Source organism: Monosiga brevicollis, genomic scaffold (assembly GCF_000002865.3).
Source record: "Monosiga brevicollis MX1 MONBRscaffold_6 genomic scaffold, whole genome shotgun sequence".
NCBI lineage: Eukaryota > Choanoflagellata > Craspedida > Salpingoecidae > Monosiga > Monosiga brevicollis.
The window spans coordinates 214,473-230,263 of record NW_001865043.1 but is presented as its reverse complement, the minus strand read 5'-3'; the positions used below and the strand labels follow the sequence as shown (position 1 = coordinate 230,263).

The following is a 15,791-nucleotide window of genomic DNA, read 5'->3' as shown; positions in this document are numbered from 1 at the left end:
GCAGTGGCTTCACCTGGTGACGCATGTGGTGCCCATGACCGAGCTCAAGGCCCGCACCGAGGGCTGCGAAGCGAGTATCAAGGCCAACGGCGCAGCCATCGACGCCACCAACGCTGGCATGGCCCGTTTGGCCGACGCCCTCCGCAAAGAATTGGCCAGCGCCCTGGACTCAATGGCCACCAAGGAAGAGTTGCGGGCCGTTCAAAACCAGGTCGAAGCTCTGAAGCGTCGCGTGGATACCTTTGACGAGCGCTTTGAAACCATGGAGAACCAACTTGCTACCGTTGAGCGAGGCATCGCCCAAGTCAACCGCCGTATCGATGCCAGCGACGAACGACTTGAGCGGGGCCTCCAGCAGATTGCGGCCATGCGCACCGATCTGGAGCGCCAGACCCGCGAGCTTGAAAACGCCATGGATCAGCTGGCAGCGATGGCCGCCAGCAAGGCCGAGCGAGAAGAGGTGGCCGATGTTTTGCGGCAGGTTGTAAGTTTACGTGCTGCTGTCGATGCAATCGACCTGCGGACCCTCAACGAGCGCATTGATCTGATGGACGAGCGCTGCGACAAGCTCGATGATGCCCAGATTGAGATTCGTCGCGAGGTGCAAGTATGGCAGCAGGACATGGAGGATTTGCAGCTGGAGAAGCAGATTGAGACGTTGCGTCGGGAGCTGGCCGAGGCCAAGACAGGCGTTTTTGTCAAGGCTACTGCTCGGATGGACAATATGCAAAAGGAGACGGAGGACCTGCGCGCTCACCTGGTCAACGCGCAAGGCCAGATCCAGCTGAATCGTGAAAACATTGAGGAGCTGGAAGAGCTGGCTCGCGAGGGTCATACAAACCACATCCCGGCCGGGCCCCAAAAGGCAGGCACACGTGCTTTGTTTGATCAGCTGCAGGGAGATATTGCCCGCCTTGAGTTGCGATATTCCGAGGCAGCCAAGCGTGAAGCCCAGGGCTTGGGTCGTGCCGAAGAGACAGCTCAACATCTCGAGATGCTTCGTGTCAAGCTCGACGAGCTGGCCCAAGCCAAAGCCGACCGTGAAACTGTGGAGCGGGCGCTGCTCATCAAGGCCGACAAGGAAACGCTTGCCCGCGACACAGCGCGCAACCTGCGTGCCGTGGACGAAGCCCTCCTGGCCATGAACCAAGGCACGCAGGGAGTCCAACGCCTTTTGGAACGTCAAGAAGGTGCCATGGCCTCTCTTAACGCCCAGCTTGCCACCAAATCAGACCGCGAGGAAGTGGATCGCATCAAACAACGCCTGGCCCAGACACATGCCAATCTCAGTGCTGAAGAGCTTCAACAGCGCGCCGAGGCCGAGTACAGCGCTCTGCTGCCCGATGATGGTTCCGCCGCGGGCTTTCGCCGGCCCCTTGAACCCTATAGCTGCATCAGCTGCAACCGACCACTTCGATCCCCTCAACCTGCTCCCCCCGTCCCCTGTACGTTTTGGATGACAGCATCGCACCTTATTGCTTTTATTCTCTCTCTCTCTCTCTCTTTTTTCTCGTCCTGTTTGCCCTGCCAAAATTTCGGCTCGCGACCTCACCTCCCGGCTTTGTGACACATGACCCCTGCAGCCCTTCCCATTTTGCCCGCAGTGTTGGAAGGGCGTTTGTCCGCATTACGCCGATCTACCAACAGTCGGCCCACCTTGTCCAATGGCACATCCAAGACGGCTGCTGAGGTTTCAGCTGAATCCACGCGCACGCTACGCAACCCCAACGCTACGTACACTGCCCCGCGATATTTGCAAAATAAAAGTCGTTCAGCTTTGGCCCCAACGAGTGACAGCGAAGACACGGCGCCCGAGTAGCTCCGACATGTCCGCCACTAACACAAGCTGTTGAGCCTGCATTGTGCGATGGCTTGGAAACGTGTGCTACTCTTGCGGGCGGGTACAACGCTCTAATTTTCCGCACTGCGTGCGTGAGTGGGTTAACCCCGCCTCCATTGTGGGTGCACACAATGATTGCTGGTATTGCGTGGCTGGGCTATGCGTACATGAGCCCGCGCGGTTGTTGTTTTCGGTTTCATTTTGGTTTCCCGACTTGGTCTGTGAAGAAATAGCTCGTATTTGATTTTGTTCTTTTTTTTTTAACCACTCGTGTCTTGTTTTAGCAAACCTGTAGTGTTATGCCTATTGATCTGAATCCCACGAGGAGGCGAGAAGCCCCCTTGCCTAGTCTGATCCTCATCCTACCACATCCGACTAAGCATGGGGTGGCGGGAAAGATCGAGGTTTTCAATCGACTTTGTAACAGATCAGACGTGTGGTAGTTCCAAGGGTCGGGGTTGCCGCTATGAGTAGGGCGGCAAAGCCATGCTCAAGGCGGGCACGCAAGCTTGTCGAGCGCAGCCCGAGGCTATTGAAACATTTTGACGAGCTTTTCCTTGGCATAGATGGCAGAGCGACCTAAACCACCTGTGAGCAGCCCCTTGATGGTTTGCGTGGTGGCGCCACTGCGCACGGTGCTGGCCAGCGCTGTAACCAAGCAACAAGAGGGCCAGAGGCAAAATGAAAAGCAGTGGGCAGGGCTAAGCGCACATCCAGCACACAATTTGAAGAACATACCCGCCGCGACAGCAGGCGTCACCTCTTCCTCTGCCAGGTCAGGGCCAGCGCGCACTCTAAAACATATTCAAAGTTGAGCAAAGAGCGTGAGGGCAAGCTGATTGAACACAAGAGCCGAGCGAAGGAAGCAACGCGGGACCTCACTTTGAAAATATGGCCTTGGGTAGCCACGAAAGCTGATGGAGGCGACGGCCATGAATCGGATTGTCAATCTGCAAAGGGATGGGGCAGCAGACATATATGACAAAGTGAATATGGCTTCTGCTCGCTGTGAAAGCATCTGGTTTGATCATGTAAGATGTGCGCGGCAATGCCCCACCAGCATGTCCGAAGAAGGAAGCTCTCCGCCCGTCCAAGCCTGCCAGATGGGCTGGTATACTTCTTGAAAGCCTGGCAAGGTGATGTACACTTGCACATGAGAGCGCGCCATCGAATGATCGCCACGGGAAGGAGGGGACCAAGCTGTCGGTCGCGCACCTGCAAAACTTCCAGCCACGATGGCCTCAACCTTGCCCTTTTTCTCCCCGACAATCATACGCGGGTCACCGCTGTAGGAGAGGCTTGCAATACGGGTATATAGATCCGTCTGTGCGAGAAGATACAGCGGCAGAGAGCAGCGAGCACATTAAGCCTTGGAGACCAGCCAAAAGCCCAGCTTGGTCGGTGCTTGGGGCTGAAATGGGTACGTGCAGCGTACCTCCGTAAATTGTGCTGGCAACAGGAGACATGCCGTCCAGAGTGCCGCACTAAGGCAAGTTTGGAATTGCAGAACTCACCATCAATACCAAGCACGTCATGCGCTGTTCCAAGACCCAGCACTTGTTTTTTGAAAAGGGTCTGATCAAGAAGTTTGAAAGCCCCAGGTCAAGGCACAAAACTTACCGGCGATTCTGGTAAATGAGGGCTTCGGCATCCTCATGGGCCGTCATAACGTGGACGGGCTTGTGAAGGCGGCCGCTGGCGTAAAGTGCTTCCCAGTTGGTCATGTCCGCCTTGAAATCCTCCCAACCCATAACACCGTACTTGCAGAGCTGTCATGGTCAATGTAAGATGCGATGATTGCGACGACGCGATGTCGGTTCGAGAGCAGGGGGGGGGGTGCTTTGCAAAGGATCCAGTCATGTCCTGACCTGGCCATCTAGGCGAACGTAAGGGTTATAATACAGCTTGGCCTGCCCCCAGCGCTGAATGCCTTCTAAAGCCTGCGCGTTGAGCCAACCAAGGGCTGTGCAACCAGTTGCAACGATGAGGGGTTGATAGCTGGTCATAGCCAAGCGCCCCAAGCGCCCCATGGAAACAGGATGAGCAAGCCGGGCAAGTGAGGTACATACCAGAGTAATGGTGACGGTGGCGCTGTTTGTTGCGCTCGTGGAAGGCACGCGAATCATCAACCACGAGGATGAGATCTATCATTGTGTTCTATGCACATCAAAGGCGCGGGGTGGCAGCATGAGGAACCCATTCAACGCAAGGAGCGTGCATGTTCGAGGGTTCACACTTACGGGGTTGCGCTGATGACCCGCCTAGGCAGGAGCAAGTCCAAGGAAAAGAAAAAAGGACCAAAAAGAAGCACCGTGAGATGATCACATGCAACGGGATGCTGTCCTGGGCCTGCTCGTCAACTCGCAACTCGCCTGCTGAAATACCCCCGAGCCGTATCCTACGGCGAGGCGTATATCATCCTCGGCACCGGGCTCGGGGCCAAAGTGTCGCTGAACAAATCCACGATCCAAAGCATGCCGTGCTTGTGCTACACTCCCCAATGCCCGCACCATCCCACCCAAGCAGCCCCCGGTCCGTCCGACAGCGCCCCTCGCGCGTCGCACCACCGCTGCCACCATCACCGGCGCCATCATCGTTCCCGTTCTTGAAAGACCAGAAAAGTCTGACAATTATCTGATGTAAAAGAAGTAAAATACATCCACACCAACCAACTCCCCTTCTATCAATTTTGAATCAACATCAGCACATTTATTCAGAGAAATTGATTTAAAAAAGTGGTTTTGATTCACACGCTATTCCCGTGTAATGTCCGTATGCACCAGACAAAACCTTGATGAGCCTTTAGGGCATTTTTTCCATTTGCCCCCTATCTATCTTACCAACTGCCCATCATGACTGGTCGCGCTGCCGTCGTTCTGATGCTGCTGCTGGTGGCCTTCGGGCCCTGCAACGTTGCGGCTTTGCCTGGCTCCAGCACCACCCCTGACATCGTCTCGACCATCACCACGACGGCTATGGCGTCGTGTGGGTGCACCAACGCCTCCCTCTTCACGGAGAACTCGCCTGTGGCCGCCTGCCGCAAGGCTATTCTGATTGAAACCATCGATCGCCTCATCAACGAAACGTTTGGTGACCGCCTTGCTCAGGTACGTGAAACTCATGGCGGGTGCTTGTGGAGTAGAAATGGCGGACTTGACCGAAAAGCCTCGACGCACAAACGTGTCCAACTCAAACTGTCGGGGCAGAAAGCCAGGAGTGACATCTTGCTGCCATCGTCACGCTGCATCCCTCCACTTCCCTCACATCAACCTGCCACCGCCGTGTCACATGTGTATCATAGCTCGAGGCGGCCGTCCAGCCTACCACGACAACGCCTACATGTTTTGCGGCTGACACCCGCTTCATGCTAGCCAACGGCAGCAGTGCACCCCTGACGGCCATGACCACCGGTGACATTCTCAAGTGCGTCAACAACACGGATGGCACCGTCATCGACTGCCCCATTACAACCATGGGCCACGTCGAGCACACGCTCGAGACGACTTTTATGCGACTCCACTACGTTGACAGCCAAAACCAGCCTCAAGTGCTGGTCGTCACGCCCGATCACTTTTTGTTTGCCCCTACAAAGAACATGACCGAGTGCGGCAACTTGCCCAACGGCGACTACATCGCCGCCTACAACTTTGGCGTAGGATCCCCGCTCGTGGTGTACGAGAATGACTGCCTCCGCACCACCCTCGTCACGGCAGTGGACCACGTTGTGCAAAATGGTTTTTACTCACCCGCCACCACCACCACCACCGTGGTTGCCGAGGGCGTGGTCGCTTCCATCTATTCCGAGAGCGAGCTTTCACCGGACTTTTATGACATCCTCATGTCGCCCCTGATTCGTGAAGTGGAGAGCAACTTGCCCATCAAGGACTACGAGAATGGCCTCCATCCCTACATTCTGAAGGTGTTTGAGATCATCACCACTGAGCTTACCCCCGAGGAGGCTGCTTATGCCTATGACGCTGTCGATCAGGAGTTCCGCGCCAAGAACGGTGTCATGACCAAAGAGGAGATCACCCAGGTCTTCTTGGACGCCAAGGGCAGCCTTTAAAGAAACGCTTCCCAGCGTTGTCTTCTTGCGGCTGCAGTGTCCTGTGTGCAACGCAAGCTTGTCGCTTGTCTGTTGCCACCTTGCCTCTCTCATCGCGACGCGCCATCTCAAGCCCGTCCCAATTGAATGCAAGAGAGATGAAGAACGACTTGTCAGCATCACACACACACACACACACACACACACACACACACAAAAGTAATTTACTTTTTGTCAACAACTGCTACGGTTTCTGTGTTTCATTCACTGTGTTGCACTGTCGCTGCACTGAACTACTGCCCCTAGGCAGGCAGGCAGGCAGGCAGTGAATGCATTTACATCATTTTTTTTTTTTTTTTTTTGGAAGACTGTGAATCAGGATGGAGTCACTGGGCGTGTGGATGGAGACGGTCAAGGAGGCGCCCCTGTTTTGGGGGAGCTTGGGATTGACCACCTCCATTTGGCTGCTGGATAGTCTGTATTTGACTGGACGTGAGCGTGCTGCCTGTCGCCGGATGTCCGTGCCGGCACCCCTGGCCGGTCGTGTTTCGCAGGAGGATTTTGATAGCGCCCGTGAATATCGCTACGAGTCCCTCTCCTTTTCTCTCCTGTACGTGCCGCCTGGCAATCCCCAAACCGACGGCCCTGCCATATCACCCATTCCCCGCTTGCCCTTTTCCCGTGTGTCTTGACATGCCTCGGCCAAGCTCACGCACACCCCCAACCCCTCACTCGGTGGGCTCCGTCATGCTTGTAGCAAGTCCTCGAGCGACTTTATTGTGTCGACGGGCTTGCTCATTGCCGGTTTCATGCCCTTCTCCTGGCACCTGTCTGGCCAAGTGTCAGAAGCGCTGGGCCTGCCGCCGGCCACACACCCCATCTGTCACTCGATCGTGTTTATGACCCTGACCTCGCTCTTTGACTTTGTTTCGGATCTGCCCTGGCGCATCTACGAGACCTTCTCGCTCGAGGCTCGCCACGGCTTCAACAAGCAGACCCCGGCGTTCTTCCTTAAGGATCAAATCAAGATGCTCGGCGTCAACCTTGCCCTCGTCAGCCTTCTCCTCTCCGCCTTTCTCAAGGTGATCGAGTGGGCCGGCGACAACTTCTTTTTCTATCTCTGGCTCACGGCCACAGCCAGTAGCGTCGTGCTGGTTTTGGTTTACCACGACTTTATTGCCCCCCTCTTTGACACCTACACTGAGCTGCCCCACGGCGACTTGCGCACGGCCATCGAGGCCCTGGCCTCCAGTCTCAAGTTCCCCCTCACCAAGCTCTATCTGGTTCACAACTCAGTTCGCAACAGCCATTCCAACGCCTACTTTTATGGCTGGGGCTCCAACAAGCGGATCGTGCTCTTTGATACTCTCCTCGACGCCAAACTCCGTGAGCAGGTCACCTCTGAGACGGAGGGGGCTGTGGCCGAGGCGGACGATCAGGCAAAGGCCGGCGGTTGCAGCATCCCTCAAATCGTGGCCGTCCTGGCCCACGAGCTGGGCCACTGGCAACATGGACATGTCTACAAGACGTTTTTGCTGCAGCAGCTCTATTTTTGCGGTATCTTCTACCTCTTCCAACGCCTCTATGGCGTGGATGCCATCTTTGAACAATTCGGCTTTGCCAACGAACGCCCAACCCTCATCGCCATGACCATCATCTTTGGCTACATCCTCTCACCCCTCAACACCATCTGGAGCATCGTCCTGACCGCTTTCACTCGCCGGTGAGTGGCTACCTTATCGCGCACAAGGAATTGTCATGCGCCTGCCCCCGGTTGCTGCGCCTGTTTCCCCCCTGGCCCAACCATGTACTCATTCACCTCACCCTGACGCATCTGCCTAGTGCCGAATTCGAGGCGGACGCCTTTGCCGTGAAGCTGGGACAGGGCGAGGCCCTGTGTGAAGGTCTCATCAAGCTGTCTGCCGATAACAAGTCCTACCCAGTGCATGATTGGCTTTACAGCGCCGTGCACCACAGCCACCCTCCCATCCTGCAGCGCCTGGCTGCCATTCGCAGTAAGAAGCAGCAGTAGACATGTGAGTGTGTGGGCGTGCAGAGCTGCATGTCCTTCTGTGCCTTTGTGGGACAAGAACAGGCTGGGTAGCGGGCTGCATTTCCAAGCCACAAGACTTTTCGCCAGAGCAAAGCCAAGTGAATAGCTGGGCTTGCTACAACACGATAATCCCGTGACATCCGTGCTGGCTGGTCTATGGCTTGGCTAAAGAACGTCGTGCGTGCAGAGCACGCACGCGCGTGCACATCGGGGTACTTGCTAACCCAAATTGAGAGCCCCTGCGCCCGCACTTTGCTGGGGTATATTTGGATTCTGATGTGGTGGACGCTTCAAAACGTTCGCTTTTTGTCACAATAGCCCAAAGGGCCTCGTGCGCTCAATTTGCGCCACGCGCGCCATAGACAGCTTTGCTGTCGGCGGTCATCTGAATGCCTCCACCCATGCTTACTTTTGCTTGGTAGCCTTGTTCTTTCGAACATCCATGAGGCTCACGAGTTGACGGGCTGTGAGCGCGTACATGGCGTGGCCGCACACGCCGTAGATGCCCAAGGCAATGACGGCGATCAAATAGTCTGTGTAGCCGTTGATCGAAGCCACGGTCAACACACGCCCAATACCCGCGTACAGAATGTAGGCAAGCGCGCAGGAGCTGGCAAAGCTAAAAGCCGACATGGTCAGCACATGATTGCGCCCCGAAGCGTAGCGGCCGAGGAGGGGCAGCAACGCGCCCAGGAAGATCAGCCAGTTCATGTGGGGGTAACCCAGCTCTTGATAAGTGACAAAAGCCACGGCCGCTGTGCACAGATAGAAGAGGGTGTTGACATAGTACAGTTTTTCCAGCAAATCCTTCTTTGCCTTGATTTGCTTGTAGCTAGAGGTGCGAGCACGGAGGCGCATATCAGGTCAAGACTACCAAGGGGCGGGCGGATTGAGCGGGGTTGAAGCACACGCACCGATCGTCGATGTTCATGCGAAACGCACTGTCCCGGCCGTCCACGCCGGCAACGTGCCGTCCCTTGGATGCCATGCTCACGTGTGTCCTGTGCCTGTCGACCACAATTCGGGCGCAGCGGCAATCGTCAAGTGAGGCGCCCGACGTGATGCGCAACGTGCCAGCATGACCACCACATTCCGAACGCTTGGCAGAACAAGTTTCCCATCAGCTCTGCCTTTCCTCCCGCCATGCAACAAAGATCACGATCTGCCAGATCATGACACAAAACCCGCAGTTGATACCACCCTCCCACACTTGCTCATGCCTGCCCTCTTGACTGCCGCCACGGTCTGAATCGAGCGCGCGCACCTCTCTCTCTCTCTCTCTCTCTCTCTCTCTCTCTCTCTCTCTCTCTCACACACACACACACTCTCTCTCTCTCTCTCTCTCTCTCTCTCTCACACACACACACACTCTCTCTTTTACCCACTGGAAAACAAGTCAGAGGAGTGCCTGAGATCCCAAAATTGCATCACGGGCTTTGTATGCGCAAACCAGAGACTCAAGTTGATGTTCTGTTTATTTTAGAGGTACGTGACAGACACATTCCACAAAAATTCAAAAATCTTGGTGATTCGAGCGACGACCTGCTCATTCTGATGCCCTCGGCTTTGGCTCTGTCAACCCAGGGTGGCCATCAAGAGGTCGTTGCTGACTTGATTCAGTGGGATGGCATTGCTAGGATATGTGCGTGCCGCGCGCCAGCGGCTGACAGCTCTGCTGGCAGGGCCGACTGCCAACACGGTGGTGCATGTTGTAATGGGCAATGAGGCCTCCGACCTGGACAGTGTCGTCAGCACGTTTGTCCGTGCCTGGCAGTTGCAGCAGGATCTCTCGGCAGACCAGACAGACCCGGCGCGTAGCATGGTGGTGTTGCCCTTGATCAACACCACCCGTGAGGACCTCCCGCTGCGTGCTGAGGTTATGCACGTCCTCGGGCGCCACAACCTCAGCCCAGACGAACTCTGCTACATCGATGAGCTGCCACTCCAGTCCTGGGCCGATGCCAATGCGTACGTCCTTCATGTCTCAATCTGCTAAAGCGCAAAGCTCGGCGTTTTGATGCTTCGGACCCTGTAACCTTGGCTTCATAAGTTCTGTAGCCATGTGGTGATTCCCCTGGGCTGACCCACGCCCCCTCACGTGATGCCTAGGCTCTGTTTGCACTTGGTCGACCACAACCGCCTAGCCAAGCACCAACAACAATGGGCACCCTTTGTTTGCTCCGTCATGGATCACCACGACGTAGGGCCCTCAACTTTGCAGCTGCTCGGCCGTCGGCCTTTCACTCGCTGCCAACGTGACTCACTGTGTCAGACATGGCTACTTGTTTAGGACCAGCTGTCCGCAGAGGTGGCCCAGAGGTTGGATCTCAAACGCATCGAGCCCGTAGGGTCCTGTGCCTCACTAGTGGCAGATCAATGTGCGTAAAACAGGCGTTGTACCCGCTTGCAGCCAACCCAGTCGCGGTGGCAATGACTGTGGCGGTGGGTCGGGCTCTGATCCTCTACACCCCCTTCAACTTGATACCTGATCCTGCTGACGCCGTGCTTGCTTAGATGATGATGCGGTGGCTGCGGATGCAACGGCCTGTGAGATGCTTTTATCGGCGATTCTCATCGATACAGTCAAGCTGGATGCCAGCAAGGGCCGCTGCTTGCCTTTGGATCAAGCTGTGGCCGGCGCTCTGAACGAAGTTCTAGACTGGGATCTGAACGCCGAATTTGATCGTCTCCAGCAAGCCAAAGCCGACGTCAGCCACCTCACAGTCAATCAGCTTTTGCGCAAGGTCTGCCTCACAGTCCGTCGGGCCTTTTGCCTGGGGCAGTGGCATCGTTTTAGCTTGAGTAGCTCTTCTGACGGTGACATGCTCTGTCCTCTCGCACAGGATTATAAGCAGATCGATGTTGGACGGATTCGTATCGGTCTGCCAGCAGTCAATCTGGCGCTCAGCGCCTTCTTTTCCCGGGTGCGGGGAATTTGTCGCCGCTTCGACGGAAAGCTTTCTGTTCTTACCAGCAGTACACGTGCCCTTGACATAGGACGGTGCTGAGGATGAGCTGTTATCCTTTATGCATTCGCGCAACGTTGACGTGCTGGTGTTGCTGACGATGCACCAGACACCTTCTTTCTCACGCGAGCTGGCATTGACCTCGAAGCCAGGTCTCAGGTTTGTCACTCTTTTGGCGGTCAGACAGCCCACCGGCAGCGGGATGTTGGCCCTTTCTCTTCATCACTCATGCACTCATGCACTAATGCACGCCGCGTGTCTGTCCGCAACTGTCAACACGGATATGACTGCCATTTATCAGCACCGTGCCATGGGTTGAGGAGCTATTTTCAACCTTGGCAGGAGATTCGGATCTTGCACTCCAGCCGCTGCCAGATGTGACCGAGCACTTACAGCTGCTGCGAGTCGCTGGCTACAAGCAAAATAATACAAAACTGTCACGCAAGGTGAGGTCGCCCTCGTCCAAGCTTGCCACATTGAGGATGAAATCTGATCTGGGACTTTGAGTTTTGCATCATTCATGCCTGTCTTATGAGTCGCGGGCTGTTTGGCCTCTCTCCCTCCCTCCCTCTCTCCCTCCCGCTTTCTCTCTTTTGCGGCCACAACTCTTTTCAGTATGTTTTGCCAGCAGTGCAGCGCTTGGCTGAAGCAGCCCAAACCTCCCCCAGTACCAAGGTCCAAATTTTGGGCTTGATGGGCCGTGCTGGGAGTGGCAAATCCACCGTCGCCAAGTACTTGGCGGATGAGGTGGGTATACGTCCTTGGCGTCGCACGAAGAACACCGGCATCGCATCGCACGCCGATGCAAAGCCAAGCTCCTCTCTCCCTCTCTTGTATGTCGGGTGCTCTCATGAATGGCTGTGCTTCTGGCAACTTACCACGAGGCAGCTCGGATTCACGTACTTTGATGGAGATCGTGGCGCACACGCGCTTTATGAAGCGGGTACGGCTTGCCACGCGGCCATTGTGGCTACGTTTGGGGCAGAGGTGACGGATGCTGAGGGGGTGATAGATCGTAAGCGCTTGGGCGCACTCGTATTTGCTGATCCCATTCAGGTGAGCCAGTCGCTGTTGGGTGGAATACAAGGGGGGCACCGTTGACAACACTTGCGAATTCTCAAGTTTCTTGTCTACACTTTGTAGATGAATCGATTGACGGCGTTACTGTATCCGGCGCTTTCGCGCGAGATATTGGCGGCAGTGCAGCGACTCGAAGCTGCTGATGATAGTGTTGCGCGCGTATTGGTGGTTGAGGGAGCGGCTCTGGTGGACGCGGGCTGGCACACAGTGTGTAACCACGTCTTGCTCGTGACGGCTGACGACGATGTTGTGCACGCCCGCCTTGCCACGCGAGGCTGGTCCGAGGTAAGTTGACCGGTTTTATTCCAACGCAATTACATTGTGGCATGTTGCACAGCTGTGGTGTGCTGCCACCTGGCGCTTTCTCAAACTTGTTCGATTATCGCATGGGTTCATGACAGGCGGAGATTGAGCGAAGGTTGGCGATGCAGCACGAACACGCTGACCGGGCCACGATCATCATTGACAACAATGGCACAGATGTGGCAACCCTCAAGGCGACTGTCCGTGACAAGCTAAACAATGCTGGGTTGGCGACAGCCAAGTAGTCGACCGGCGGGATGGGGGACGGGGTCCACAGCGTGAGGTGTTCATTTGCTTCGTAGTTGTTTCTTTGACTGAGACTGTCGACTTGAGGAGACAATGAGGTGACTTATTTGCTTGATACAATTGCATACCAAAAAAAAAAACGGGTAGCAAACACAATGCTTGCGATGCAGAGAGAAGCAAGTGCAATGTAAAACTTGTTAAGCCCTCCCATCCCAGGGACACTCGCGTCGAAAGCAGGGAGGGGGCAAACACGGGGAGTCACGATGACAAACAAACACAAGGCTTCAGGTATAACTGGAGTCACGCACAACATAGCTCGCGCTCAACGATCATCGCATCAAGTGATGATGATCGGAGGCATGGGACATGGACACATCAAGAGGCAGAGCACCTTCGATGAAAAAGACAAAAACAAAAAAAGGAGAAAGAACAAGGCGGCCAGCGCTATTCACACAAAAAAAAAATATCTGGACTTTGGCACAATGTGGTTGACCAGAAAGCCCGACAAGGATTCAGATTACCACGCCTTGTCACCCAAGGCCGCGGTGGATTTGATCCAAACGGAGAACAAAACCAGGCAAAACAAAACAAAACAGAAAAATGAAAGGCATACGGCACATGAACATCACGGCACAGGTGATAGGATAAAAGGGCAGCAGGTGCGCAAAGCTTAAGCAGCAAAAGCAGCCCCTTCCAGATCGTTCTGCTCGAGACCGGCACGAGCCAGCATTTGCGTGAGTTGATTGACCTGGGCACGAAGGGTCGCGGCTTCGCGTTGGGCTTCGGCTGAAGATTTTGTGAGGGCGGTATTGGCCTCCTTGAGACGATTCGTCTCTGACTTGAGTGTCTTGTTCTCTTGGGCGACTTGGCGCAGCTTGGCGAGGAGGTCACGGTTGGTGTCTTCGAGTTCGGAGCACTTTTCCCGCTTCTTGTTGCTGCAAAGGCGAGCAGAGAGGCGGTTCTTAAGCCTGCGGCGCTTGGCCTTGACGTCGGCCACTTCGGATTTGGAGAGGCCGGCCTCGGCCATGAGCTGGGTCAAGATCTTAAAGTCGATCATGGCAAGCTCTTGATCAGAGAGATCGGTGAGGGAGGTGGGCACGCGCGAGCTGTCGACTGCAAAGTGGCGCAAGCCTGACTCGCGAGAGCGCTGTGAATGGGCGTGCACGGTAGCTTCGAGCTCCTCGATGGTGGGCAGGTCGCGATCCTCGTCCTCGTCCTCGTCCTCGCCCATGGATGAGTAGGCGGGCGTTGCAGCCTGGGAAGCTTGTTGTTGCTGCTGCTGTTGCTGCTGCTGCTGCTGTTGTTGCTGTTGTTGTTGTTGTTGGGTAAAGACGGCTTGATGCTGTTGCTGTTGTGGTTGTTGTTGGTGCATCTGGTGGAGAGAGGGCACGGGGGTAGTGGCTTCATCGGCCAAGCTCGCGGTGGTGGAAGGGGAAGAGGCAGCCGAGGAGAGAGGCTCGGCATAGACGCCAAAGTGGGGAGCGTCGTCTTGTTCGAGAGCGGCCGAGGGCCAATCAAAACTGCACATGCCATCGGCTTCAGCCGAGTCGACCGAGCCAAAGGCAGAGGTCAACATGGTGTCGTGCGCAGGCGTCAAAAAGGCCGTCAGCTCTTGCTCCATGACATCATAGTGTTGGACACCCAAAAGGTCGGGAAACATTGACTGGTGGAAAGGCGACCGAGTAGGCAAAAAAGGGAAAGGAAGAACCAAACGGCAGCGAGGCCAAGGTGAGATGATGCTCAAATAGAAACACAGCGCGACACGTGCGATATGCCCGGCGCAGGCAGCCAGCAAGGGCAACTCGACAAGTCGGAAGCACCAACGTACATCGCTTGAAGTATCCATGACGTCGGGTCGGTTGAAGAAAGCAAGAAAAAAAAAGGGCGGCTCCAAGCGTTAGGGCAGGGCTGCCGTTGTACTGGATCTTGATCAAGGGGAAGGGCGACGCGTCGTCCAAACCAGCCCCAGCAATGCAATTCAAGCAGCCAAGGACAAAATGATCACACACCCAAAAGGCAAAAAAAAAAACGGCAGACAGCCACTTGATCAGTCAGTTTCAAGCGTGCACGCGGTCAAATGACAGCCCCCAGCTCGCGCGCCCACAGAGAGAGAGAGAGAGAGAGAGATAGGTGGGCGGGGAAGGGGGCGTATACATTTTTTTGACTCTCTCTCTCTCTCTCTCTCTCTTTCTCTCTCTCTCTCTTTCTCAAACCGAAACCAATTCAATTCTCTCTCTCTCTCTCTCTCTCTTTCTTTTTGATTTTTCTTTTGTTTCTTTTGTTTCTTTCTGTGTGTTTGCACTCTATGGCGTGCGTTTGATCCGGAGCGCATTGGGGGCAAGCGACCATAGGGTTCTCGTGTATTTTGTGTTGGGCGGTGAGGGTTAGGTCGGGTCCGTGCATGGTACGGCACGTACACAGGGCCCCACAGAGCATTGGGTCAGGTCAGATGAACAAGCTGAGGTGCGACGCTTGGCCGGTCACACAATGGCTCCCTCCTTCACTACTGAAAGAACCTCGGGTTTCCGATGCTGGCTGGCGCTGCCATTTCCTCTGTTTGATCCTTTGATGAAGAGTCCTGTTTCCACACCTCCGACACTCTGAGAGAGAGAGGGAGAGTCTTGGGCCTTGAATTGGCTGTGGTAAGGTAGGGTAGGAGGGCATAGGTAACCTCGGGGTGTGCGGTTCGGCCGAAGGACTGCAAGCCGGTTCCTGACTAAATGTATCACGCGTCACACATTAAAAAGAAATAAAGTGTGATCGAGTATGACGGCTGCAATGGCCGTTTGAATGGGGAGACGAGTGAACCAAAATTGAACCGAAAAACAACCTGATTCCAGCCAGACCAGTTGCAGATGCTCAAAAGTATTTTACATTGTAAAATCGGGGTTTGAAAAGTAAAATACATTGTCGTTGTGGCCGTGTTTTGCGCCAGCGCCATGGCCCAGGATTTCCGGCAGTCGGCGGCCACGCTGGCCGTCATGTTCAAGGGATTGCACGGCCAGCACGTCGACGTAGAGCTGACCAATGGGGATCGTGCCACTGGGCGCCTTGTCGACAGCGATGCCCATACCAAGTGAGCACCAACCCGTCCTGATGTGCCTGGCCGCTCTTCGCTTCAGCCTTCCAATCAGCCTGCCGATCAACTGAGCTGTGAATGCCGGCCCCCTGGCCCCGCCTAGTCTGTCGCTGGTTGATGCCGTGTACGAGCGTCAAGCCACCCTTCGCCCGCCTGAACAGGCCCCCGAAAAGGCCTGG

General features: G+C 55.4%; 7 protein-coding genes across 7 annotated transcripts; 4 read left to right on the top strand and 3 right to left on the bottom strand.

The window, feature by feature from the left end:
• Nucleotides 1–34: 34 nt before the first annotated feature.
• On the top strand, nucleotides 35–1,819 carry MONBRDRAFT_6973 (uncharacterized protein; the record flags this gene model as incomplete). The annotated part of the gene is made up of 2 exons (XM_001744584.1): nucleotides 35–1,445; nucleotides 1,605–1,819. The coding sequence occupies 2 exons, from the start codon at nucleotides 35–37 to the stop codon at nucleotides 1,817–1,819; spliced, it is 1,626 nt and encodes a 541-aa protein (XP_001744636.1).
• Nucleotides 1,820–2,369: 550 nt separating this feature from the next.
• On the bottom strand, nucleotides 2,370–4,475 carry MONBRDRAFT_31806 (uncharacterized protein; the record flags this gene model as incomplete). Its single annotated transcript, XM_001744403.1, has 11 exons — nucleotides 4,213–4,475; nucleotides 4,081–4,101; nucleotides 3,910–3,997; nucleotides 3,709–3,803; nucleotides 3,461–3,609; nucleotides 3,355–3,415; nucleotides 3,056–3,164; nucleotides 2,898–2,968; nucleotides 2,723–2,790; nucleotides 2,579–2,634; nucleotides 2,370–2,488 (listed from the first exon to the last, which is right to left on the bottom strand). Exons 1-11 carry the CDS (start codon nucleotides 4,432–4,434, stop codon nucleotides 2,370–2,372), a joined length of 1,059 nt encoding a protein of 352 aa, XP_001744455.1. The 5' UTR covers nucleotides 4,435–4,475.
• A 217-nt stretch (nucleotides 4,476–4,692) lies between these two features.
• MONBRDRAFT_36484 (uncharacterized protein) lies at nucleotides 4,693–6,044 on the top strand (the record flags this gene model as incomplete). Its single annotated transcript, XM_001744583.1, has 2 exons — nucleotides 4,693–4,947; nucleotides 5,142–6,044. The coding sequence occupies 2 exons, from the start codon at nucleotides 4,693–4,695 to the stop codon at nucleotides 5,904–5,906; spliced, it is 1,020 nt and encodes a 339-aa protein (XP_001744635.1). The 3' UTR covers nucleotides 5,907–6,044.
• Nucleotides 6,045–6,265: 221 nt separating this feature from the next.
• MONBRDRAFT_15863 (uncharacterized protein) lies at nucleotides 6,266–7,917 on the top strand (the record flags this gene model as incomplete). The annotated part of the gene is made up of 3 exons (XM_001744582.1): nucleotides 6,266–6,495; nucleotides 6,643–7,608; nucleotides 7,728–7,917. The coding sequence occupies 3 exons, from the start codon at nucleotides 6,266–6,268 to the stop codon at nucleotides 7,915–7,917; spliced, it is 1,386 nt and encodes a 461-aa protein (XP_001744634.1).
• Nucleotides 7,918–8,347: 430 nt separating this feature from the next.
• MONBRDRAFT_6970 (uncharacterized protein) lies at nucleotides 8,348–8,926 on the bottom strand (the record flags this gene model as incomplete). The annotated part of the gene is made up of 2 exons (XM_001744402.1): nucleotides 8,348–8,770; nucleotides 8,853–8,926. Coding segments are annotated over 2 exons (497 nt in total), but the record flags the coding sequence as incomplete, so codon positions are not given.
• Nucleotides 8,927–9,562: 636 nt separating this feature from the next.
• MONBRDRAFT_6969 (uncharacterized protein) lies at nucleotides 9,563–12,532 on the top strand (the record flags this gene model as incomplete). Its single annotated transcript, XM_001744581.1, has 8 exons — nucleotides 9,563–9,906; nucleotides 10,048–10,193; nucleotides 10,453–10,682; nucleotides 10,782–10,862; nucleotides 11,270–11,350; nucleotides 11,520–11,651; nucleotides 12,048–12,269; nucleotides 12,386–12,532. 8 exons carry the CDS (start codon nucleotides 9,563–9,565, stop codon nucleotides 12,530–12,532), a joined length of 1,383 nt encoding a protein of 460 aa, XP_001744633.1.
• Nucleotides 12,533–13,203: 671 nt separating this feature from the next.
• On the bottom strand, nucleotides 13,204–14,154 carry MONBRDRAFT_6968 (uncharacterized protein; the record flags this gene model as incomplete). Its single annotated transcript, XM_001744401.1, has 1 exon — nucleotides 13,204–14,154. The coding sequence occupies one exon, from the start codon at nucleotides 14,152–14,154 to the stop codon at nucleotides 13,204–13,206; it is 951 nt and encodes a 316-aa protein (XP_001744453.1).
• Between the last annotated feature and the right edge of the window lie 1,637 nt (nucleotides 14,155–15,791).